Genomic DNA, 26,826 nt, shown 5'->3' with positions numbered 1-26,826 from the left:
ACGTGCAGGGTCAGGTCAGTCCAGCAGCTCCCATTCTGCCTGCCACTGCTGGGCCTTCATCGAAACGAGGGCAGACTAGAGAAACGCTGTAGAACTGTGGAGAGGCTGGGTTTAGTTTTACGTGTGGATGGAGGAATGATTCTGTTTTTTTAAATGCAATCGGTGGCAGACCGATTAGCAGAACAAATCTCGTCTGCAAGCGACGGGATGAGCGAGGCCATGCATGTGTCCCCTTTGTGAGTGTGTGTGTGTGGAAGTTGGTGTGTGTGCTTGTGATCCCGGTCTCACCATGTCTGCTTTGGCTAAAGAGTCCTGTCCTCTGCGTCCTGACTCTTGCAGTCTAAACAAAGAAGAATGACCATGGATTTTTCTCAATTGCACACATACACACCGCCTCAGTGTGCTCCGGAGAACACCGGCTATACCTACTCCCTCAGGTGAGACTCCAGCGCTGGCTGCAGCTTTAAGCAGTCGGACCCGTGGAATTTAACCTGTAGCCTGTGACTCCACACAGTCCCGGATCTTACATTTGAATACAAATTGACGTTAAGACGGAGCAGTCACATTTAATCAGTTTTAAAAGCTCTCAAAATGCCTTGTTGACCATCTACTTCATATTCCCATTGAATGCCTCCTCACAGATCATGCGGTCGGCGTGGGTGACACCTCACCAGGAGGGTTTGTACACGCGGGGCGGTGATTTTTGCCTTGTCCGATGCCTGCTGTTCATGCTGCCTCATGCTTGAAACACTGTGAAGGAGTTATTGCATGACTGAAAGTATACCATAATTTAAGTGAAAGTCTGAACGTGTAAAAGGCGTTTGAATAAATACCTCTCACTGGGTTGACAACTGTGGTTTGATGAGACTCGCTGTCAGCAGGCGAACATTAGAGTCGTTTATCACCCAGCAGAACAAGTTCAGCCTCAGTCAGATTGGGTCATTGTGTTATCGTCATAGGATATTGTCATTTGGATTAGATGACATATCAGGCGCTCCTGTACTCATACTGGTTGTAATTACATTGTTATTACCACCCAGAAAGTTGCTTCTTGTGTGTTTTCATGTCGATGTAAAAGTGTGTCTGCAACACAGAAATTCACAGCTGGTTGGTTGTTTTTACACATTTCAGCAGAAAGTAACCGGAAACATCGTTATTATTCCATTGAACGTATTTACGCAGAAACGTTCCCATAATGTAAAATCCAGTCTTTGAAACCAGTCTTGTGAGTCGCACTGTATGCCGAGGCGAAGGTAGATGAATCCACAAAGACTTGTTAGGCGTGTGCCAGGTAGACGGATAGGCTGGAACACGCTTATCGTGTCACTTTGAACGTGGTCAGCTGAGAAGCTATTAATGGACCACACGGTCACATCTGTGGCCTTGATCCCGGGATTAGTTTAATAGTTTCTGCTGTGTGACCAGCTAGTTGAGAGATCTGTGCTTCGTGTTGGTCTGTGAGTATTACAGCAGAGCGGCTGATGATTCTCCTGAGAAATAATAGCCTCCAGTAAACTACAGCCAGAGAGTAAATTCATTCTCTCCAAGTTCAAAGTACAAAAAAACTATATCGAGCCCCATCCCAGAGTCCAACAGCGGATAGTGATAAGACTTTGGCGGGTCTATGGTCTACAGAACACTGAATACGAGAGAGAGCGCTGCAGGGACGGACGGGGACAGGTGGAAGAAACCGTTGGCCATCTGTTGTCAGGACTCAAAAGAGCAGTGACGGGTTTTGTGTCATTGAAAGGTCTGGGATAAAAGAGGTGTAGGGAGCCAGCCAGTCGCCCTCTGTTTCTGTCTCGCATGCATACCGCTGCTGCAACTTGGACGAACAAAGCTTTTGTTGGTGTGATTAATACTGTAAATGCAACGGGGGGGAGACTCATTCATAGATTTGTCCTCCAACAAGGATTTAGTCTTTGAATTTGAATGTTTTCTGAGTTGTTCTCTTAAGAATAGAGACCAACACTTTTATCCGATGTAAGTCACAGGTTATAATAAAAAATCAGGTCAAATGTGTTTTAGTTCTGGATTTAAAATGCTCCGTAGACGTTTGTTTAAATCTAAGTGGTAATGCTGAAGTATTCATTCATATTTTACAATTATCAATCTGAAAATTGAAGCCTTTTAGGGGGGAAAACTAAAATGCATCATGCTCTACATGACGAAAAGGTTGGAATGTGATCTTTGCCCTCGCTTCAAATAGTGGGGACGGTCTTAGTTTGTGGTTCACAGTTGATCTGAACCCCCCCCCCCTCTTGAGAGACACAAACTGCAGCCATCTGCCCACTGGAAGCGGAGTGAGTCCTGCATTACCCACACCTACCCTTTCATATTTCATGATGTAGAAGTGGGTCAGTAAGGCTGGGCCTCTGGTTGGACTTTTCTCGTCAATTGACAGACGAACCGTCGCAGATCTGAGGCTGCATGTGTCCGTCTGTGGACGCCAAAAGACTGGAGAAGTGTTGACAAGCGGAAAATGTTTTGCATCTGGTCTGATCGTACTCTTGCACAAAGTTAGTGCTTTCAAAGTCACAACAGACATTTCTAGAAGTTTTCTGTTTTTCCAATTGTATATATATATACAAACGCTTAGCCACTGAAATGTGGATTCCTATCTGATCTCATGCTTTGTGTAGACCTGAACCAAAGCCAGCTGTACCTACTAAGTGTGGGAAGAGTATTAAAGCTTCCGTGTTACATAAGGGATTCCAGGAATCTATCTCAGTACTGTAAAGTCTTCATCATCATCTGCGTCTTCTTCACGTCTCTATTTTTACCAGCGATGCAGGGCGTGGGAGCTGCCTGGGGGGAGAGTGGCACACAAATCAATAAGTATAGCCAGAAAAACAGGAATGAATTTGAAAACTGATTAAACATAGAGTTGCTGGGATACATTATTACATCAGTTTTTAGATCTTTTATTATATTTTTGATGGAAACTAGAAAGTGGGTTGCTGTCGACCAGAAGGCTCAATTTAATGATTGTGTGTAGCTGCAGGTGACACACAGACACGTCTGCTTTCTTTCACACACACACACACACTTTTAGCCCTGCCATTCACTGTTAGCGGTTGGAATCTCAATCTAGGAAATGGGGCATGATTTGACTTGTAGATGGGATATGTTAAATATCACAAATGAATACATATGCAAACAAATACAACAGTCAGCCTTACAGCAGGTTTCTTTTCTGCTGGAAATCGGATCAAATGTCTGGTTTGCTCAGGCGTCCCTCGAAAAGATGAAAGTATGACGGTTCTATACAAGCCTGTTTCTGCTACTATTACTAACTAGTGATGAACCTGACCAGACAGACACAAACCACATGCAGCAATACAGATTTCTTTTTGCTTAAAGCTGCATGAGAACAGCGTGGGTAATACAGATAGGGGTTTCTCTAATGTGCAAGAATCTTCTATAATTTAGATGCACGCTTTATTGAGATTCCTATCTCTGCACCTGAACACAGGTTTGTGAATGAAGAAGTGTTTTTATTGGAATCTGGACTCACTGGATTGACTGTTATTTCAATTAAATGACTGACTAAAATGAACGTTATAGTCTATAAAGTTTGTTATTCAAATCCAACTGCACTGTCCTGCTTTTTTTTTTTCTCTCCAAGATTTGAATTACAAATTTATAATTACCAGTAAGGCAATAAGATAATGGAAGAGCAAGAGGTGGTGCAGCAAATGATTATAAACACGAAGCTCTTGATGAATTCCTCAACAGATCCTCTTGTTTCACCGTGAGGTTCTGTGCTTTTAGTTTGGCGTAGCTGCATCTGTGACAATAGGAGAGGGTGGGCTAAACACAATTGGAGAGATGAATGTTCACGTTTGTGGGTTTTTTTTTTTTTTGTGGAAACTATGTTCAGAGAAATGCTGGTTGTGGGAGGAGCGAGACAGAAATGAAAGCTCATAATTGGCTCCCAGAGGAAGAGTAATCCTCAAGGTTTAGCCACAGAAGAACGTGCACACACACACACACACACACACACACGCATGCATGCACATACAGTTGATGCTGAGTTTATCATCTGTTGTGTGTGTACGTTCTGAGTGATCTAAAGGGGCTCTAAGGAGACTTGAGTGCCTTTTCACCGATTTAATCAAGCGGCTCCCCCCCCCCCCCCCCTTAAGAGTCTGGCAGGAAGTTGATCCTTCTCCAGCCATTGGCAGATAAACTGCTCCTCCTCCTCCTCCTTCCCCCGCCCCCCGTATGTCTGTGGACTAATGCAGTCTGACCTTGTTGAGCCACACGGTGATCCAAAGAGCCCGTAAAGACAGGCTAACGAGGTTTTTATATTCTTATAATTGATTGAACAGCACGCGTTACCGGTAGTAGCTCCAAGTAAAACGCTGTCGGCCTCACTGCTGCAGCGTGAGGCCGATGCTCCAGTGGATTTTACAATCGCTGGCTTGTTGCATAAAGTGGCGCCTGACTGTTGGCTGCGACTGTGCGTGCCTGCCCTGCCATGTGGGAGTGGTTCTGAGTCACAGCTGCACGGCGCCTTCCGTTTGTCCAAAAGCAGTCTCTTTGTTTCGCTCCAACTCGCGTCCGATACTTTTCCCAGTATCCCAGCATGCTTTTGGATGTCCACCTGGCTCTCTTTGTTTTCTAAAGGTACGGTGTGTCGATTGTTTTTGCTTTCTCCTCGCTTCCCGTCTCTCCCGCTGTCGGGGAATGGCAGCGCTCCGACGGGTCTGCTGATGCTGTTTGTTGTTGTTTGTTAATTGTGAAGTTTTTCTGAGGCTGAGCAGGGTGATACTTCAGGATATTGTTGTGCAGTATTAATTTATGGTAGGAAGTTGTTTTCTACGAGAATCACGCCTTTGGATTAACATTTCACAGCCTCCCTTCATTGAAGCTCCCTTTTTCTCTCCCTCTCTTTCTCCTCCTGCCGTTTCTCCCTCTTCTCTGTCTCAGCTCCAGCTACTCCACTTCAGCGTTAGAGTTTGAGCGGGAACACCAGATCGCTGCTGTTTATGAGTCACCCAGGATGTCACGGCGAAGCCTTCGTCTCCAGAACAGCGCCGGTCACTATGCCGACGAGAGCGCGGCTCTCGACTCCAAGAGCCACGGCAGTAGCTACAGCAGCACCAGGAGGGAGACACGGTGAGACCGGCGGTGCTCTCTGACCGGCTGGTCGGAGAGGAAGTCGTTTTTACTTTCTGTCTGACCTTGAGAGCCGTTCATTCCCTTTTTGAGGACTAAAATGGCTAAATGTGGAAAACAAATCTCTTCCAGTACGTTACGGGGCAAAAAGCTGCAGTCTGCTTCCGGCGGCCTGTCTTTATCGTTGAGCCAACTCGCCACGCCGAGGAAAACGCTCTCCTTCTCGGCTGTCAACACCCCCATTTACGGCAGCGTCACCCAGGAGTCCTACGCCACGTCTGACGCGGCTCTGCTCGCCTCCACCCTGGACCACGCTCACATGAGGCAGCGCACCGTCACCGCCGCCACCGCCAGTTCTGTGGATGGACACTGGGGTCAGTTGTGGGAACCAGACGAACGTTTTATCACGCATGTTGCGTAGGCATCTTGGAAATTCAGCGGTCCTCCATCTTTGCGTCTGCAGGGAGGAGCCTCACTGCTGACCACGGCTCGCCCAGTTTTAACGGCGATGCTTCGAAGTCCCACGCGTCGCTCCACAACGGCTACATCTGCAAAGACTGCTCTTCACACTCTCCGAAGACGGACTCCTGTCTCACGCGGTCCTCTACATCGTGTTCATCATCTCGTGCCGCAGAAGCGTCCTCGGATGCGCTCTCTTTTTCATCTTCTCCGTGCACAAGCATATACAGCAGAGACAGAACTCGGAGGAACAAGACAGGTGCACTGCTGCCTTTTAACTGCTGGACGTCGTCATTACTGGAGCTGGGAGGAGTCGTTGTGCATAATGGCTAGTGTCCTGTGTCCCCAGGTGTCCTGGTGTCCATGTCTAACACCTGTGTGCGCTACAGCAAACGAGCACTGGCCCCCGTAGTGTCCTTGGTCACCCTGCTCTTCCGCAGCGTGGTCTGGCTGCGGTCAAGAGTTACGAGCCCCCCAGGAAAAGGTAAAGTTCAATTGGATGTTCTTTGCTCATTAATAATTAGCAGTTTCTGTTTTTGGTCTCCGTCCCTTTGCTGTGGCAGCTCTCGGGGATCCTGAGGAGAAAAACGGGCTACCATCATGCCTATTATTGTATTACCGGTAACAGATTAACTTCGTAAAGGGTTGCCCAAGTGGCGGCTAAAGAACCATTGGAGTGAATCTTTATGAAGGGTTGGATCCATGAATGTTCCATTTGGACTAATGGTGATTGTGTGTGTGTGTGTGTGGTGGGGGGGGGGCGGGGGTCCCACCAGGTGTTTTTTCATCACTTTCAGACACGATGACACGCGCAGCTTCCTTCAGTTTGTCCCGGCTGTCGCTGATGAAGCGGGCTATGCTCCACAGAGCAATGAGCTACAGGGATAAAGGCTATGAAGGACAAGGTACTCGCCGTGAGGCTCCTGACCTCTGTTTACTTGTCACCATTTCTCTCCTTTCTATGCTCAAGCCTCAAGTTGAGGGACGTTCTTTTTCTTCCCTCCATCCAGCCTCTGCTTTCACACTCTATTTCTGAAGGAGGAATACTAGAAAATACTAGAAATAAAATCAAAACTGTGCACATCTCCAAACATCCGTGACGTTCTCTAGTCTTGGTTGAACTTATGTCCCATCAGTCGGGATGATGGTGCGTGTACCAGACCCCTATCCCCAATGAGGTGATTGTTTTACATCCCTTGACATTGGTTTCCCAGAATAGGCCTATTGATCCTGCAAAGATCCCACTGTTTCCGCATGGGCACATTTGAATGTGTGTGAGTGGGTAGGTCACGCTTTCTGTATATATATATATTATAAATGTTTAAATGAAGCAGAACTAAAGTGACATCCTGACTCCTGTCTCAATTATGACCTTAGTGTTCACGTTCGGGTGGGGGTTTCCTTCAGCCCACCAAGTTTTGGTCTGGGTTAGTTTTAAAGTTAAACGGCTGTAATTTTCACAAGGACGGTTTTATTTCTCGTCTTCTCCTGATTTTCACAGAAGAATTTGATCCCCTGAACTTCAGTGCTTCCTTATTTCTTGTTTCAAGCAGTCACAGCCCATCCTCTTCTTCTCCTTTTCTACATCACGATCTGGACTGGCGGCATGAGCATTCATTCTTCTTCATCCATTCATTCCATTCTCTTCTCACACACCATGCTGTTGTTGTAAATACATGTGTTGTGTGTTTTGCAGCTCACTCCAGTTTTTGTGGAAGAATGAACGTGGAAGGTTTGGTCACTGAAGACGCAGCGCATCTCAATGGTTCCCTCTGTAAGTGCGCACACACACACACACACGTATGTTTTCTTATTGTAGCTGTGATCGACGGAGTTAATTATATGCGTGACCTGAGTGAGCAGAGGTTGTGTGAACAGCTTTAACCTGCAGATGCGTCTCTTTCAGACATGTTAGTCATCCAAACCGATTTTAAGGGGTTAGATAACACCCCGGTGAAATATTTGTGCTGCTTGTTCCGCACCTGTTTACAGGCTGTTGATTTTGTTTTGTGTTTTTGGTTGACAAAGGTTTCATCAATTCATCGCATCTGTAATTCTGCCAATAATTACAATGCAGTGACAAAAAGCATGTTGTTATAAACATCACGCTGCCTAAAAGCGGGCCACTTGTGTTTTTTAAATAATATGCATGTTGTTGTCATTCATTCTCCGTTTGTATTTCTGTTGCGTGGTTTTTACTTCAGTTTTACGCTTTCTCATCTTTTCGTTTGCTGCTTTTGTGTTTCCCGTTTGCCCATGGCGCATGTTTTCGCCGTGCACAGGTGATGACTGTAAAGGCAAACGGCATTCCAAGACACACACCGTCCTCCTCGAACATTCCTCCAGGCGTCGCCGCCTGGCGGGGGCTCTGTGCAGCGTCCTAGCTTACACAGGTTAACTAGCACCTCCTATGTTGATGATGCACTGTTATGAAGATAGTTTATAGTTGTACTCCATTTAAAACCCGTTAACCAAACCCTCGTTGGCGCCGCCCTCCAGGTCACTGCCTCCTCCAGCCGGGGTACTGCGTGGTGGCAGCAGGCAGAGCGCTGGCATCTGCCGCTGGGACGGTGATGCAGAGGCTGCTGGCGCTGTCCTGGAGGCTCCTGGTAGCTCCAGGTTAGATGTGATTCTAGAAATGTCTCCTTTCACAGCATGGTGCGACTGTACTCTTACTCTCTGTATGCGTTTGTATTTTTATATTCATTAAACCTACCCAGTGACGGCGGGGAGAGGACTCTTGTGGTTTCTTGCTACGGGATGGTACCAGTTGGCGTCCCTCATGTCTGTCCTGAACGTCTTCTTTCTGACACGGTAAAAGCCTTTCCTCCTTTTCCTCTGTTAATATGTGAATGTTTCAAATGACAAAGTGAAAATGAAGCAGCAGGATGAATATTCAACTCTCCCCTGCTGTCTGCACAATGCAGATGTTTTTATATCAGTTCTAAAAATTACAACAATGGTACTGACATTACTTCTCATTCTTCTAGCTAAGCCAGTTTTCCATGACGGTTCGACTGGTAATACTAACTGTACTGGCATAAAGAACAGTTTATGCTGTTCAGGAGTTTTTTTATTTTATTTTTTATAAACAACCTGCCGGTTTGTGTCTTTATCTGATTGTTGTGCGACTGTGTTTCAGATGTCTTCCAATACTCTGGAGGCTCCTACTGTTCCTTTTGCCTTTTCTGCTCCTCCTCGGTGAGTTTCCAAGATTTGACTGTTCCTGATTAATGCCGTTTATCCAGTACAGATTCAGGCCAGCCTCTCTGACCCCCACACCGCTCAAACATTCTGACAGAGCAACAACACTCTAGCACATTTATCTTTGTCTGTGTGCAGCGCTATGGTTGTGGGGTCCGTCCACTGCTGCCCTGCTTGCCTACCTTCCAGCAGTAAACCTGACTGAGTGGCATCCGGCCTCTGCCTTCACTTTCCTGTCTATCTTGGTGCCAGCTTCTTCTCCGGTTCCTGCATCTGGTCCCGCTGCTGCACGGGAGACTCTGGTGGAACAAACCCCCGCCACGCCGGTCTCACAGGGACCAGTAAGAGAAAGCGACGAAATCATTCTTGTCAGTGTGCGTGTCTGCTGCAATGCAGAGTTGGTTCACAAGTAGCCAAAACATTTGAACCGGTTTTTACTCATTTGTTCTCCTCAGCCAATGCTCCGCCCTTTGGCGCTCTCTGGTTTGGACTTGGAGCGACTGGAGCACATGGAGCGCCGGCTAGCCCTGCTGTGGGAGCGAGTCCAGCAGGGTGACCAGAAGCAGGAGCAGTACCGCAGTGATATTCTTGTTCTGTATAACACCCTGAGAGAGCGCCTCCACACTCAGACTGACAGGGAGAGCCTGGGAACGTGGGTGTCTTCCCTGCTGGAGCAGAGACTCGGCGTGATGCAGGGAGAACTGGTGCAGATGAACGTCCACAGAACACGGGTAATAAAAAGGAGGAGGAGTGTGGCGTTACAGGAGTAATGCTAAAACGTTTAGTGTGTATATCACTTTGGTTTTCTTCATCTGTGCTCCGTTCAGAGTGCAGAGCAGCAGAAGCTGCAGCAGGAAAGTCAGGAGACACGGCTGGCTGATGTACAACTGCTGCTAAGTGCTCTGGCTGTCAAAACGGAGGTGTGTGGATCGCATTCTTAACTACAACAAATGACTTGAAAACATGCAGAATGCTTGTGAGAATGTGGCCAGAGGACTGAATTATTGGGGGGGGGGGGGGGTCTTATAATTCCAATCTACAAAGAAAAGCATACATGAGCAGATAAGTCATCAAATCCAGCCAGCACAAGACATAAGCCATCAAAATATTATTAATGGTGACGAATGAGTCTCATTATTCTAGTGAGACGCCCAGATAGAAACCAATAGCCTGAAGAAGACATGATCAGACAGGTGAGGACAAACGACGGGCATGAAGGCAGATCATTGATGCTGTATCAGAAATCTAATGGACGAGTCTTCATGGAAAATTGTCTTCACTATAATTATTGTTTCGGTTTGTCTGTTAGGAACTTAGCAGTTTTCATCTGACCCCCCCCCCATGTTATGTGTTGTAGGAGTTGCAGCAGAAACAGCAGCAGTTTAAGCAGGAGAGGGAGAGAAAGGATATCACCACAGCAGCAGACACTCTCTCTGCCAGGTGAGAAGAAGTAAAGCCTCGGGCGCACGCGCTGCCTCGTTCTTAATTTTTATGTGTTTATGTTTTGTGAGAGTAGATTGTCAGCCGATTTGTCTGTCTTTCGATTAGTGTTGGTGTCAAGCAGGAGGACCATGATGCTTTGCTGTCGGAGGTACAGAGACTTGAGGCGGAGCTGGGCCGAATCAGACAGGACCTGCAGGGTGTTATGGGATGCAGGGGCAAGTGTGAGCAGCTGGGCATGTTGCAGGAGACGGTGAGTAACATGAACACTGATTCTTATTTGGCTTCATCAATAATAATAATGCATTGATTTTATAAAGCGCTTTTCTAGATACTCAAAGACGCTTTACATTCTATGTGCATTATTCATTCACTCCATGCTTGGTGAGATGACAGGGGCGAGGCGGCCAATTCACCGACATTCACTCGCTCACTGCATTCACACAAACATCCATGTCTGCTTTCTTTACATTTCTGTCAATCCCTTTTCCAGATATCAACCCAGGTGTCATCCCAGGTTCGTAAGGAGCTGCGGGCGCTGTTCTACGGCAGCGAGTCCGGAGAGGTGCCCGAGTCTCTGGTCCTCTGGCTGTCCCGGCGTTACGTGAGCACGCCGGACCTGCAGGCCTCGCTGGCCTCACTGGAGACGAACATCCTGAGAAACGTATCCCTGCAGCTCGACCTCAGCCAAACGCGTGGTGGAGCGGAGTCTCAAGCCAAAGCCATCGTTAAGACGGTAACCAGCACCGTCCAGCACGCTGCTGCCAGCGAGGGACTGACAGAAGAGGTAATGAACTCGGATTACATCTCATTCTGATGCTGTTGCTGCGTTTCTAAATCACGTTCTTTCATTTGTGTTGTGCTTTCGACCGCAGCAAGTTAAGCTGATTGTCCAAAACGCCTTGAGGATCTACTCCCAGGATAGAACAGGCCTGGTCGACTACGCCCTGGAGTCTGGAGGTAGGAAACCAGTGCCGGTCCATCCAGGGCCATTAGACGGTCACTCGGAGCAGGGATTAGAAGCAGCAGCGTGTCCAGCGTGTGCATCGCCTACACGATGAGGGGGGCAGGCATTAGCTCGGTTTGAGGACAGCAAGGTATTAACAGTGGAAGCTCAGGCGCCATTTTCATGTGTGTTGTTGAGCAGCCTGTTGACCTTGATGGGAGTGTCACAGAGGGCATGGCCTAGCAGACTAGAAAGACTGCATACGATCATAATATACCTGGTTTGATTCTGATTGTGTTTTTTAACCCCGTGTGTGCGTGTCCAGGCGGCAGCGTCCTCAGCACTCGCTGCTCTGAGACGTACGAGACCAAGACGGCCCTCATGAGTCTGTTCGGCCTGCCGCTCTGGTACTTCTCCCAGTCGCCGCGCGTCGTCATCCAGGTGAGCCTCATTAGAGAATGAGCATGTGAAGGTTGCTGAAGAAGAGGATGAAGATTTGAGAAAAAATACTATATGTTGGGCTTTTTTTATTTAAGTTTTTTTCTGCTCCTTCACTTATAGTATTTTTTTCATTTAATGAATGTTGGGAAACTAATATGAATTAGAGATTGCCCTTCAGGGACAAATGACCTTGACGTATTTGGTGCTTTTACAAACGTGTATATTCTTCTCCCTCCTCCTCAGCCTGATGTGTACCCAGGTAACTGCTGGGCATTCAAAGGGTCTCAGGGCTACCTGGTAATCCGGTTGTCAATGAGGATCCTACCGACATCCTTCTGTGTGGAGCACATCCCCAAGGCCATGTCTCCCACCGGAAACATCACCAGTGCTCCGTGCAACTTCACTGTTCTTGTAAGGAGTTTTGCAGCTCGACACTCAGTCGTCAGTGGAGCAGTGTGATCTTTAATGTTTGTTTCCGTGCAGGGATTAGATGATGAGTACCAGGAAGAAGGGACGCTGCTGGGCCACTACGTATACCAGGAAGATGGGGAGTCACTGCAAACCTTTCCCATCAAGGTACTTAAGACTCCTCCTCTCAACTAAAAATTATTTCCTGGTCTGTTGGCCCGCTTCTGATTGTTTTCTGTTCTCACAGGAGAAGAATGACAAACCCTTCCAGATTATCGAAGTGCGGGTGCTGTCTAACTGGGGTCACCCAGAATATACATGCATATACCGCATCCGAGTCCATGGAGAGCCTCGGCCTCGGTGAACGACCTCGTATATACGACAAACACTATCTGTACATAGCTCGCACCAGCTTGTTAAAATACAGTGGACTCGATGGTAACTATGTGGACATGAAGAAGACAGAAGCCGTGGATTGTTAAAGGGATGTGTGGGGATCGTGTCCGGAATGAATCTTGCTCGGATGTTTTGTAACATTGGAAGAATCACAGTAACGTTTGGAGGGGGGCTGTTAACAATTGCTGAAGATGAATAGAGCAGAGAAGAAGCTAAGATCCCAGCGCCCCTTTTTTTTTTTATTGTATAAAATGTCTCTTGCACTGAATGAGGGCAGCAGGCTCAAACATGTCCATTGACTCCATGTTGCCAGGGAAACGAGCGCTTGAAGTGAGGGATTCAGCCTCCTCCACCTTTCACATTTTAATCTGAATTTTTTTTTTTTAATGTTTTTACTCATGCATGTAACTTTTTGATTTCACGTTCAGCCCCGTTGCTCACAAAGAAACACGAGAGGGCACAATAAGGAGCAACACGCCAGGAGCTCCTAACTGGAGTTGAACAATAATTTTTCTGGCAGCGCATCTCTGTGGGATTGGTCCGAGTCAGCTACTTCCAGGATCAAGCCTCATTGTCTGCGATGCTGTGCTGATATATCGCCATGTCTTGGAGCGGTGTAGTTTGTACAGCCTGCGGGACTGGATCAAACTGGACAAGAACGCCTCACTGCATTCGAAACTTGGCATCGTGCTTCATCAGAGCCATAACTATGATATTTTTCTCCTGGAATTAAAGAAGCCTCTGAATAAACTAAATGACTCTGAACCGGAGGGTTTGATGCAAGTCGTCCTTTAATGCAACAGCGGCACTATGTTACTCACCACTGACCTTGGCGCTACGTGTTCAGAGTATAGGAGACCCTTCACTGAATGCAGTAGATGAAGGAGGATTTCCTCCAGCATGTGGCTCATAGCGAACCTTACACCTACATGCATTATGGATTTACACGAGTTTCGTCTCTTCAGATTTGAGTTCTCACTGATTTTAAAAACAAAAATTAATATCTTGTCTACAAAAGTAGACGAGATATTAATTTTTGTTTCTTACCTTCTGAAGAGTGGACTGTGTCCTTGCTCAGTTCTAAACGTCCTCACGTGGGCTCCTCTATTCTGAACACATGATGGAATGTAATGTACATTTAATCGCTGATAGGTTGTCCTTTTATATCTGCTTTTGTCAGTGTTGCTTTATAATACCCGTTACCATCCTTATTGTAAAGCTACAGTTTTTCTACATTGTGTTTGGTTTTTGTGATGTCAGAGGATGCACTGCAGCAACTGGGTTGAGAAATGTTTGTTGCACAGGTCTTCACAATTTGTCTAATTGAAATGGAGGGTTTGTAGTTATGGGTTTGGGTGGCTTATATGGGGAAATCTAAAATGTATGTATAAAATGATGTCTTGTTCACAATCTTATTTATTAACAAGTCATTAGTGATCGCAAGATTTAAGTTACTGGCATGTATATTTTGTCAAAAGCTTTCAGTGCATTTTGGAAACATCTTGGGACTTTTTGTTTTTAAAGATAAATTGCTATTTTGTTCAGTCATGAGAGTATTTTGCTTTGGGATATATTCCAATAAAGACTTTAATTTTGAAGAAATCTAAGTTATTGAACTCGAGACAGAGTTGATTGTTTATTTCTTTTTAGTTGGTTTTGATTGATCTTTTGAAATAATTTATTTCAAATCCCAAAAAATGTAGGACTGATCTTCATCTCAGTGAAAAGAAATAAAATATAGATATTTGGAAAAAAAGAAAAGAAAATATTGGAGAAGCATTTGTAATAATCCAGTAGTCCCCAACCAAACAGCTGTAAAGGCCCAAAATGATAAAGAAGGCAACACAACGCCCCTGTCCCTGGTTTTTGCCACACTTATTTCCTTTTCCCATTTGCTCATTCCAGGCCTCCCCCTCCAGCTGTGCTGCTGAGCAGAATCAGGCTGCTCCGCTCATCTAGGCTTTCTGGAGGGGGATGGGAGACGTAACAATTTGGAGGCTTTCTGTCCCAATTATTTATTAAAGGTCTAGGTCGGCCAATGTAGATAGAAATGTGGAAGAATATGGAATTATGCAGACCAAATACATTTTTAAAGTTTAAATGACACTTTAAACTTCAGTACATTGGCACTAAATCTGGGAAATATCAAGTAAAATGTGCCTCATACAAACTGTTTGTTCTGCATGTTCTCTTTTCAGGAACCTCTTTCCCCGGCATTTCCTCTCTGATGAGATGTAACCGATAATATCCAGAGGCCCCAGGAGAGTTTTGGGGTTTTATAAGAGCACTTGCAAGACACGTTACTCTGTTTCTCAGGCACCTTTTTGAGTAAATTAAACCCACAGCATGAGACAAATATATGATCATATTTTATTTGTTAAAGTCAGAACATTTGAGTATTCATAAAGCCTTCTGTTTATATTTTAGGATGAAACTTTCTAATAAACGACAACATACACTAGCAACAATCTATTGCCGCCTAGCGGCGAATATGGATACAACAGTGTTAAAGACGTGCGACAGTGATTTCATTTTTTGACGGAATTACAACATTCACTTCAGTTTTGACCCAAATGACTAAATTCAATTTACTGGATAAACAGCTGGCTATGCGTCACATTCTACAAGATCATGTTTGCAGAGCTGGTCTGTAGAGAAGCCGCAAAATATAGCGCTTCGTGACGCAAACGTAAGAACAAGTAAAAATAAAATAAAAATACATTCTGACGCGTTAACGTGAGCGAACTTTCTATAGTCCGAACTTTCTATAGTCTGCTATTCTTTCTAACGCCTCCATACTCTACTACTATTGCACGCCAGTTCCGTGTTTACACCGGAAGTAATGGGCTTGACTACTTCCTTAGTAACAGCGACTTCCTGGAAACCTGGAGGCCAAGCAGAATGACAAACATCTCCAGTGCTACAAAATCACTCTGGGAACAAGTTTGTGAAGGTAAGATGAAACATTTAAATATTTAATATAAATTAACTTGGGGGGGGGAAAAACAGGTATTTTTATTTTTTATTTTTATTATCCACGGTGGATTTTTAGAGTTTGAAGGTGATCAGCCTCGTCCCCCCGATGACGTGCGGGTAAATGACAGCTCAGCGGGTGTCAGTCAACCTTCCTCAGACGTTCATGGACTTAAGAACACATCTAAGGTCAGATTCTCATTCAGTACATTAACCCCTCCATTTAGATCCCGTCGTGCCTCATCATCATCATCTTATCTCATAAGGTGTTTGCTGATGGGGATCCTCTGACAGAATTTCAGCCTCCTTTTTGTCACCCGGCTCTCGCTGGCTGTTCTTTGTTAGGAAAGCCTCGCAGTTTAAGTGAGAAGCATCTCTCAGCAGATGCAACTAGATCACCTCCGCAAGCGCCTGAACGTAAGACGAATGGACTACAGGGTGAACATGTAAACAAACATCTGTTCTAAATGTGTTTATATACTTGTCGTGTGCATTTTTTTTTACATGTTTGCTTCAGGTCCTGTCACACATTTTTTAGAGAAGAATGTGTTTCCAGCGTTGTTGCCTGGAGTGGAGGCTTTGCTGAAAGAAGCCCAGAAGCATGACTGTTTTGAGGTCTGAATGTCTTTTTATAATCATCTTACTAATAAACAAACCACATGCAACCAATTCTGTAAAATGATTCAAGGCTGATTTAAACCCTGAAATTGGAGGAATGTATATTTTTATTTCTCCGACTGGATAAAATGACTAAAAACTTGACAAATACACAAACAAATTCAAGTGCTTTGCACTTTCAAACATCTATTTTGTTAGGTTGAAAAATGATAAATAAAGAAAAGTGATACAGAATCCAGAACTCCTCCTGGAAACTCCACAAACTTTAATCTCTGCTGTTTTCCAAAATTCACCCCGTGGACAGAAGCAAGTGTTGAAACTTCAAGAGTATTTTTCAAATAGCATTTCTCTACATTTTCTCAGAAGTATCTTTACATCATGAAAATAATACTTTTAGTCAATAAATGGGATTAAATGTACTGAATAATCCTTCTGCAGAGCACTGAATACTGTCTTTCTTGTTGCAGACTAAGTTAACAGCGTTTAACCCCTGTGACTTCTTAACTGAGTGGCTCTACAAGTAAGGGCCTTCTAATACAATCTCTCTCTCTCTCTCTCTCTCACACACACACACACACACATTTTTTTGTCCTCTCTTAATGTCCATTCTTTCTCAGCAACAACCCACGCAGACGAGGACAAGTCCAAGTGGACTTCCAAGACATCCCATTTGTAAAGGACTGGTTCAGCATGCAGTGAGTGTCGCCTCTGTCCACATATCCAAAAACATAAAACTGAAAATAAGTATTTTTCTTTTTCGTAGTCAAAAAAGGAAGGAGTAGCATCTAAAAAGTGATTCGATTATATGGCTATATATGCGGTTATATGGCTATAAAACCAGAGCCAATAATCACGTCTGTTGAATTTCATTGCATCACCGTGTGTAATGACAACAAAGTGCTATTCTATTCTATTCTATTCTATTCTAGTGTCCTCGAAGCAAAATAAAGACAAATCTTTTTTTCATTTGGTCTTATTCAGTGCAGTCATTTTATTTTGGACTAAGAACAGAAAAATGTCTTCATTTTTGGCTTTTGAATTCTAAAACAAAAAAAAGGAATCTAATAATTTAAATATGCATAACTTTCATGAGAAAAAGAAAAGAGGCAGTCCTAAATTTTTTGCATTTTGTTACACTTTCCCCCTCTTTCTTCAGCCCCAGACCTCCACTCCCCCTGTTTCTGCTGCTGAGCAAGGACCAGGCTGCTCTGCTCATCCAGGCTTTCTGGAGGGGATACAAGGTAGAATTTACATGACTAGAAGCAAAACAATGTTTGGAAGCTTTCTGTCAAGAATTGTGTTAAAGGACCAGAACCATAGACAGGAAGAGAAAAAGAGGAGCCGTAATATGTACTCAAAAATATTAACTATAAGAAAATCAGGGATGTTTTAAATTAAAATACTCGGAAAACAAAAAACTTAAACATTCCTTAATCCTGAACATATTTGACATATATTTTTATGCTATTCAAACTGGTCAACTCTAATTAGGCACAGAGTCAGGTGGGTTTAATCATGGGTTTGAAGATTTGTACAATATGGCAAAAATTAGATTCTGAGGTTTGAAACATGAGGAACCCTGGCACCCCACCGTGAGCCATTCTGCCTGGGTATGTGAGTCTGTTAAGAAACAATAGGCGTCCTCCTGCACTGCAATCTTGTTGTATAATCCCATTTTACTGAAAAGGACCCTCTTCCTCAGGGACTGCAATTTTATTCTGCAGCTTGATTATGTCATCAGTGGTACGGGGCTTTGATTCCTTCCTGTGTGGGTGTTGTGTTCTGAAGTGCTCTGCGCTGCGACATAAATAGCCACAGCATTGATTTACTCGCGCACAAGCAACCCGAGTCTTGTGTGGATCTGATGTACGCAGGGGTCATGTTTTATTTTGCTTGTCTCACCTGGAGCTCTTACTTTTTCCTTCTTATCAGCATGAGTCAGTCTTTCTGCACAAAAGGCCTTCTGTGCTCCCCTTTATGTAAATGTAATGAAAGCATATTTTTGTGTGTGTATCTTTGCATTTGTGGACGAATTTGTGCATGCTGGCTAGTTGACCACCAGCAGAGGGAGATATTTCCTCTATTTTTTGTCCGTAATGAGAAACACTTCGATTGACCTTTTCTCACACAGGGTGGCGGCATTGACCCGGGTGTCTGTCGCTTCTAACGCTGAAGCCTCAGAGCTTCTTTTGGGGGGGCCTCTGACAGCACTGCAGCCCAACACCCGAAAGGATTTAGAAGAAGAAAGACGCATTTAGAAAGATAGAGAGAGAGCGAGCGAGAGAGACGGAGAATGCCTGTGGTATCTGGGAAGATGACAAACAAACATTTTAGGATAACAGATCAAATCCGGAGAGAGCCTGGGCCACCGCGTGACCTCGGTTTAGGGTAGGAGACGCTCAACCTTGCATCTGTAGCTGTTAAAGACAGTGGGAAGATTTAAAAAAAAAAGCCGATCAGGCCAGAAAGATTTTTTGTGTGCCTCTTAGGATCATGACTTATTAAACGTCGACAGGCACTGAGGCAAAGTCCTGTCAGGCGCGGCGGCTTGTCACAACCGCTGTTGCCTCGGCCTGAGAAAACAGCATTTAACAGCTCAGTGGGCAGCAGTGCAAAGACAAGGACAAACATGCAGCACAAATGTACTGTAGAATGTGTGTGTCTGCTGCTGAGAACCTGAACGCGCCGTCTGCAACATAGTTCTCCACCTTTGCGCATGTATTTTGAGAAAACGCTCTTTTCAAGGCAGCAGTGTTTACAGAGTTGTTATCGAAATGCGCAAACAATGAGCTTAACTCAGCACTGAACCATCTAAAACACTGAAAACACATTCTGAGTCGACCCTCAGTATGATCGGTCTGGTTTATGAACTAAGAATCAGAGATATGGATTTCATCCTTTGATCAGTAACCTGGTTGGAATTAGATTGCTCAACCTAAACCAGTGTCCCCCAGTCACATCCCCCTCCTCCGCCCCTCATTCTTACAACCTCAACTGTTATATAACCCGCCTGACGCAGCGCTGACTGCAGAGGCTGTGTGTGTGTGTGTGTGTGTGTGTGTACACACTGAGCACCAGGGCTGGAGGGGGAGGGAGGGTATTTTTGTAGATCGGCGTTGTGTTCCTCTATTATTAATAGGGTTCATCAAAACATATTAAAAGCAAGAACTGAAGAGGAGAAGCAGTAGCGTACACACACACACACACACATCTATGACCCAGAAAACCATTCCATCCAATGGGTCTCTTCTCTCCACAAATCACATCACCATTGTTTATATAACATCTGTATTTAGATTCTTTCAAAGTGAAAACATACACACAGAATTTTAACTTTCTCTACTGGAAAACCAGCCGTTAGAGAAGAGTCCGCGTTTCCTATTCTGAATGGCAGATTCTTTATAAAATTGAATCATTTGTTCCCATCGCTGACGCAAATGTCTGATAAAAGTTTCATGGAAATCTGTTACAAACTTAAAGGGTTCTTTGTGCTTTATGTGGGTCATAGATTCTTATGAAGTTCAGCTCCCAGTCAAGAAATTGAACGGCAAATTGTTGTTACTTCACACTTTGTTTGAGTACAGAGAAAACTAAGCTCAGATAAGCTAAGCAGTTGCTTGCTTTAGCATTTTTTTACCACACAGACTAGAAGCAAGGATTTTTTTTATGCTCTACTGATAAACAAACAAAAAAATCATTTCCCAGATTGTCAATCTTTAGTTTTAAAAAGTTGATTTCATGACTTTAAATATTATTATTATTTTTTGCATTCTGAAAAATGTAGTCTTGTGTTTTATAAACTTGTAAAATTTATTGAGGATGTTTTGCTACAGGTAATGCAGCTCAGTGATTTTTGTGAATATCTGTGTCGTGTCTCTCTTCGCTGTTGCAGAGGTTTTGCAATTTGCAGACGGTCCCTTTGCGCTTGTCTCACAGCCGGCATATAGACACCGATGTTATTTCTGCAGTTTGAAAGACGGCTACTTTTGATAGCACATTGGCTACGATGGGAAAGAGGCATCGTTTTTAATTTTTGACAACGTATTACCAATGACTTATTGTTGCCGGAAGTCCGAATCTGTGAATATTTGTCTTGACATTAGCAAATAGAACTGTTTGAATGAGTCCTACACATCCATGCACAGAGATCTATATAGTCAACAGCAGAACTGGGTCTGTGATTCCAGCTGAATGATCCAAGGGCAGCGAAAGATGAATAACTTGAATTGAGGGCCAGTGCTGAATAAATGACAGGAGTGCATGCAGGGGCACTCCTGCAGAAACTATATCAGAGACACTCAGGAGGGACATCCAGTAACCTGTGACCCTGCTTTATCCTCCCATCTCCCTCTGCAGAGGCTGCAGGGACTTTCCTTCCCGCATATGTATTCTATCTGTTACCTTTAAGCGATCTTAGGTATCCCTGTGCCTAAACCTATATAGAAGTACAAACGAGATCACGGGTTGCTCTGTTTAAGCCTAAATAGCAGCATCAGCGACAGAAAGATGAAGGCCTGGCGAGTGGATGGAGTGTGAGGTGCAGACGGAGCAGGTTGTCTTTGTGCAGCCTGTCAGAGAGGCTGGAGACTCCAAACAGAGGCCATTGTGCTGCTGCAGAGGGTGAGAATAAGAGAGCAGCTCAGTCTCACAGGCAGCTTTGCACAAAGAGGAAGGTAACTTGAAAGGCTGCGCAGTGGGATTACAGTGTGTGTGAGACAGAGGGCACGGTGTGCACAGTTTGTGTGCTAGTGGTTCCATTTTCAGTGTGTGTGTGTGTTCGTTTGTAGCTTTGCACAAATGCTTGCACCTTGCAATTTCCTTTTCATAATTTGTGTAATCCCATGTTCATGTTGTCACTCAACACGGGGTACAGACTCATATTCACCACCGAATTTAATCCGGATCAGATCCAGAATGACGTTAGGAAAAAATATGACATTTTAACATTAAAAACTAAAAAATCAGTTATAAATACACATCAACTCTGATTCACCTCTACTTTTCATGGTTGGAGTATAAAGACACCAAGAACCATTTAGAACCTTCTGAGGATGATCCAGATCACCGTGTGGACGGTGTAAATCCAGTTAGGAGGGGAACGAGCTGCTCGGTGGAGTTCTGTGCTCTCTGAGTGCTTTTCTTGTTAATGACGAATTCATGATGATGATGATGATGATGATGAAGACGAAGAGAGAGATACAGCATGCAGAGATACACAACAATACCGCTGCCCTTCTAATCAGCTGGTGTGTGTGCTGCCATCACACACACCAGCTTTCCAACAACGGAGCCTTGGATTTATCCCTTTGTTTTTGACGCATGCAAACGTTGCCTCGGGGGTCCAATGGCCATTGAGTACAAAAACGTCACTTAGTGGTATAGTTGGCAGCAGCGGGAGAGGAAGTGGAGCGACACACGCTGCTGCAGGACAGCAATGGAAAGTGACCCAGACTAGAACTGACCACACAGACACAAATAGACAAGCTATGGTGAGCAAACACAACAAACAACCCCCCCCCCCCCCCTTCATTTGCAATTGTATGGTTTGCTCCAATCAGCAGAGAGGAAGCTGTGACACGGTGACACACGGTAAATTAACTCGTGGAGCCTGCGAGTTTTGTCCATCCCTCAACCCGTTGCCAGGCTTATATAACGAGGCCACTTTTATAGCCGCTGCTAACAGCAACATTACTGTCACACTCAAGCAGCAGGGGCTGAAGAGAGGAGGAGGAGGAAGAGGAGGAGGAGGAGAGAGGAAAATGAGATTTAAGAGAGGAAAGGTGGGAGAAAATAGAGAGGAGGGAGACGGATGGAAAAGGATAAAAGATCAATGTGCTGGAGAATGAGGAGAGACTGACGTGTTGCTGTGAAGAAGAGGAGAGTGAGAGAGAGAGAGAGAGAGAGAGAGAGAGACCGGGCACTGAAGGAGAGGAGTTGTAGAAGGAGGAGGGAGATGGAGCTCTTCAGGGACACTTTCTATTCATGTGAAAACAACCGAGTTTGTTCAGCTGTTTCTCAGGAAACAGCTGAACAGAATGTCACCCATTCATTTACCTTCTGTGTGCACAGATGCACTGACACAGTCCTAACATTCCTCTGTGGGTGAGCTAAACCTTTCCTTAACACACAGTGAGACAGGCATGCTTTAATCCGACTCGTTTGAGGTGCAAAAACAACGTTCTAAACACAGTTGTCAGGAGCCTTATGAGGGCAAATCTTTCATTTATTCATTTATCTTTTTGAAGAGGCGATGATGGCGAGTCTGTCCGAAGTCACGGGTGGCAGGTTATGCTGCAGTCCATCTCAGATGGCTACAGGCGAGGGGCGGGGTACACGGGAAAATAAGACCACGTAAAATCTGGGAGACAAAGAGCATAAAAAAACGACATCATGAAATATTAAAACTGTCGATGCTTTTCGGGTGTGTCGTAGATCAGAGCGCGTCCAGACGTCCAGGAGCTGCGCCAGTGGCAGAAAGAGCTGAGGGAAAAGCGTGACATTGCAAAAACCGTTGAGCATTTCTGGGCTCGACAAGAGAGCAGAGGTGAGAACTCACACACGCACACACACACACACACACACACACACACACACACACACTCCCATGGCATCACTGAATGGCAAGTTTCAGGCTCACTGACAACACGATACCATCAATCTTGAATTTTCTCCTGTGGTTGTTGAGAGATAGGATGAACACACAATTACATTCAGACAAACAAAGGTCAAACCGTACAACACTGTACACGAGTACACGTGCACGTATGTAGCAAAAGATGCACTGCGTAGTCTCAGACACACAATGGCACACGTATAAATGATAGAGAAGCAGCACTCATGCCAACAAGGCTTTAAAGCAAAAGCAGAGCGATGAGAACAGAACAGTGAAAATGAGAGAGACAGGGGGGATGAAGAGAAAGAGAGAGAGAGAGATAGAGAGAGATGATTGAACGTGAAGGAGTGGAAGACGATGTCCGTGGGGCAGGACTGTGTTTCTGTCAGGAAGGGATGGAGCAGAGGATGGAGACATGAGGAGGAGGTATAGCGATGACAGAGGGAGATGTATGAAACGATAAATGTGTCCCTTAGCTTAGCTGTGTGTGTGTGTGTGTGTGTGTGTGTGTGTGTGTGTGTGTGTGTACATTAAGCACATGAAGGACAGAGCAGCTGAGAATGCAGGCCCACGTCGAGTGTGACTAGCAGTAGGGCTCAGTGAGAGTAACGAACACAACTTTGCCTTTGGAAATAGAAACACACACGCACACACCGACACACACATACACAGATACGTTGTACCGTGTAATAGGCATTGAGAAAACTCCACCCAATATCAGAGACTACAGCTGAAGTCATTCATTTTGTTGTCATTGTTTTACATGGTTTGCATTGGTCGGTCGACAAGCAACATTCTGAGAAAACAAAACAAGCTGTAAACACAAAAGTGACTGAATCTCACCTTTCATTTGACAGAAGGCAGGTAATTTACACAGTTGTGTTTCAGAAAACAACAACAGCTACAAGATGCCCTAAAACCAAGTGGAGCTGCTGAGTCATGAGTTTCATCAGTCACGTGATCCATCCATCCAAAAATTCATTATTCACTAACAGGCCGCTTTCAGGGAATGCACAAACAAAAAGGTGATGATGCGTGTGCGCGCTTCAAATTCCACTCTGAGGCTAGGTGATGTAGCATCTCTGTTTGTGCGGCTCACAAACAAAGACGCCGTCACAAACACGTTTTTTTTTTTTTTTCCTCCATGCCGACACATTCCTTACAACAAAGGCTGCAGCTGCGACGGGCCGGCGAACATTCTCCCACAGTCGCACCGGGCTGCAGCCACTGCCACTGTACCACTACTGCTGACCTGTCTTTTTAAGGGGGGGGGGGGGGGGGGGTTCTGTGTGTGTATGCAAGAAGGTGACTGTTCGGAATAGAAGGCTTTTTCTGAATGAGGTCAGTAAATGATGGATGGACGAGGACCAGCAGTGGGAGGCCGAAGCGATGCTGACGCTGCAGCTTGCTGCTGTTTCGGATGTAATGAAACAAGAACTGCTGACAGATAGATGAGCCATGTTCAGCACGCAGGTTGTGAGAGGGTGAATAGGAGAGTGAAACTATTTAGGGACCCCCCCGCACCTCCCTGCTGTTTAAGTCGATCCAACAGCTGCACTCATCACATTTGACCCAAAGAGACCGACACCCGATGCGTGTTCTTCCGTTTCACGTTTGGCGGTCTGACATCAGATTCAGGCTGACCTTGAGAGTAACACAGAGTCGAAAGGAGCACGCGGGAGACACATGACACGTCAGGGACAGAAGGTCACGGCTCACTCGACAGGTGTAGCTCCCCCCCACAGCTCATGAATCACACGACTGCCTGACGCTTCAGCAACGAGTTTCAGTTCTGTTCTAATTATTAATCCAGCTGAGGAAAACAATATTATCACGGAAAAAAACTTCTGAATACTCGGATCAAGATACAAACTCAAATTGGTGTGATTGGTGCGTCATCACATATAAAAACGCTATATTGTAAACAGTGAAATTTATTTGTTGAGATAATAATTTGCCGTAAAGGAGCTTCATTTCTTCAGATGTGACCTCTAAGAACAAAACAAATAAGAAACTTCTCTTTTCAAAACCACATTTAGAAAAGAAATCTGCCCTGCCTCAAACTTGAATGAAGGAGCTGATGCTGTTCTCGTTTGTCTCCAGTGGGCTCTGCCATGACGGACCTTCCAGGAAGCCCCCCAGCGTGACAACGGCGTGTTCATCCAAGTTGTTGTCCACTCAGCACCTCTGGCTGGAAGACGTCCAAAACATATTTCCCTGCCTTGCCATTTCCTTTTCCCTTTTCCATGCATGCAGTATCTGTCCACATCAGAGACAGGAACAAGAGCAGCCATTTCTATCCTGTTTATCAGAAAGGAAAATACCCTGTCAGGGAAACAGAATAATAATCATAAAAAAAGAAGCTAAATTGAGCAATTGGTTGACAGAGCTGCAGAAAGGAATTATTATTTTCCATGTACCGGTAATAATAACCTTGTCGTGTGAAATCTTACCTTCTGTACAGCAGTTTGGATAAATACAGCCTGTGTCGACTAATAAATGAACAATTCCGCCAGACAATAAGGTGATGTGGTTTGAGACTTGGCTTAACAAAAAACATCCACTCATGAAGACATAAAATAAATGATCAAAAGAACAATACTCGTACCTAACATTGATAAAGTATGGCACTGCAGGATAGCGTCATTTCCTTTTTGCCTTCTGCATGCTGAGTTCTGTTATGAGTATTGACGATCTGCAGGTTTTAGAATAATTGTACTTTTCTGCACAGTGTAGTATTAATACTAATCCTCAGGATTACGTTCAGTCTTTTGTAGCAAAGAAACATCAAGTCAAACGTGAAACATCCGACAAAGAAAGTTTAATGTATAAAAACATGTAAAGTTCAAAAGGCCACCTTAAGGCTGCCTTTGCATCTGTCACTCCTTCAGCCCTGCAGAGCAGAGAGGACACTTTAACGCTCCCATTCAGCGTCTCTGACGGCGTTCTTGTCCCGACCAGCCCGGTCGATGAAGCCCACCGCCTCGCTTTGGGGCATGATGGGGGTCACGTATCTCCCCACTGCAGGTATGTGGATGCCGGAGAGACAGCTGCCACTGTGTGAGGTGATAGAACGGAACATTTCATCCCGGTGACATTCGATACTGCAGCCAGCTCCTCGGAGCCTGACAAGCGCCTGAAACTGGATCACACAGCGGCAGGGGGGGGGGGGGCGCCAAGCTGTCATAGTAAAGACCAAGAGCAACTGCTGCTCTGCTGGCGTTCTAGAGTAAAGGTGGACGTGTGGAACACAAGTTTGTGCAGAAACTCCTAGAATGGATTTCTATTTGATGCTGATTTTAAGTTAAGTATCAAAGTAGCAATATGAGCTAAGGTAGGTCTAAACATAAAACCCAGTTGAAATGCTGGAGTCGTTTGTGTGACTGATCTAATGACAGGAGCCTTCTCGGGATCAGTGGACAAAAGTGTGAAACACAATATTGTCGGCTGTATCGTCACCTTTTTTGCGATCATTTGCTTTTTTTGGGGGGGGGCTCTGTTTTTGGTTTCAACCAAGACTACTGAGGAAGTCTAGGTTTAATGCCCCCACCGTGCTCACTAGCCATTTGGTGAATGTGTCTGCATGCCGTTTGGTGGTGAAGAGGTTGTGTTCAAGGACTTCTGAACATTTGTTGCAACTGAAAATAATGTTTTGTCAGCTGAGAGACTGGAACAAAGAAAACACTGTGGCAGAACAGAGACCTATTTCGCATTCACATTGTCATTTCGTGCAGTTATTCAGACATGTGACTTTTTCGTAGTGAGAGTTAGATGAGAATGTTACTATAATTCTAATATCCATAGGCTAAATGAAACTGATCAGTTTAAGACTTAAAGTACAACTAGAAAAGCACTCAGAAAGCGCAGACCTCCGCCAAGCAGCTCATTGGACATTTGAGTGGCTTCATCAAATGCTTCTTAAAAAGCTAAAGGAGAAAGCGTATTTCCAAAAATGTAAAACTATTATTTTAAGTATTCTGAAATTCATTTTGTTTCAAGATCTTTTTTGTTTTGTTTCAAAACAAAAATGTTTTTCTCAGATCTTCAATGTTTCTGAGTATCTTAATATAGAGCATCAGTTTAGTTATAAAATAACATAAGATACATTTAAATATTGATATCAACATTAGAAAAATAAAAAAAAACAACACACTCCAAATCCAATTTAAAGTTAACTACAAAGGTGACACCTTTTATTGAACTT

General features: G+C 44.6%; 2 protein-coding genes across 2 annotated transcripts; both read left to right on the top strand.

Annotated features, from left to right (window-relative positions):
• Positions 1 to 354: 354 nt before the first annotated feature.
• sun1b (Sad1 and UNC84 domain containing 1b) lies at positions 355 to 13,998 on the top strand. Its single transcript, XM_068749558.1, has 22 exons — positions 355 to 437; positions 4,936 to 5,124; positions 5,257 to 5,498; positions 5,588 to 5,842; positions 5,933 to 6,067; positions 6,360 to 6,488; positions 7,280 to 7,357; positions 7,866 to 7,976; positions 8,083 to 8,202; positions 8,304 to 8,397; positions 8,726 to 8,784; positions 8,926 to 9,128; positions 9,243 to 9,518; positions 9,615 to 9,707; positions 10,145 to 10,227; positions 10,336 to 10,480; positions 10,721 to 11,014; positions 11,103 to 11,187; positions 11,499 to 11,614; positions 11,858 to 12,025; positions 12,098 to 12,190; positions 12,270 to 13,998. Exons 1-22 carry the CDS (start codon positions 355 to 357, stop codon positions 12,384 to 12,386), a joined length of 3,168 nt encoding a protein of 1,055 aa, XP_068605659.1. The 3' UTR covers positions 12,387 to 13,998.
• Positions 13,999 to 15,319: 1,321 nt separating this feature from the next.
• On the top strand, positions 15,320 to 25,201 carry iqck (IQ motif containing K). The gene is given in 9 exon segments (XM_068749822.1): positions 15,320 to 15,371; positions 15,686 to 15,808; positions 15,909 to 16,006; positions 16,477 to 16,529; positions 16,627 to 16,704; positions 17,166 to 17,250; positions 22,442 to 22,553; positions 24,726 to 24,757; positions 24,759 to 25,201. Coding segments are annotated over 9 exon segments (864 nt in total). The 3' UTR covers positions 24,990 to 25,201.
• Positions 25,202 to 26,826: the final 1,625 nt, after the last annotated feature.

The sequence above is a fragment of the Brachionichthys hirsutus genome, chromosome 16 (genome assembly GCF_040956055.1).
Source record: "Brachionichthys hirsutus isolate HB-005 chromosome 16, CSIRO-AGI_Bhir_v1, whole genome shotgun sequence".
In the NCBI taxonomy this organism is placed as follows: domain Eukaryota; kingdom Metazoa; phylum Chordata; class Actinopteri; order Lophiiformes; family Brachionichthyidae; genus Brachionichthys; species Brachionichthys hirsutus.
The sequence above is the reverse complement of the archived record's forward strand: the minus strand, read 5'-3'. Positions and strand labels throughout refer to the sequence as shown.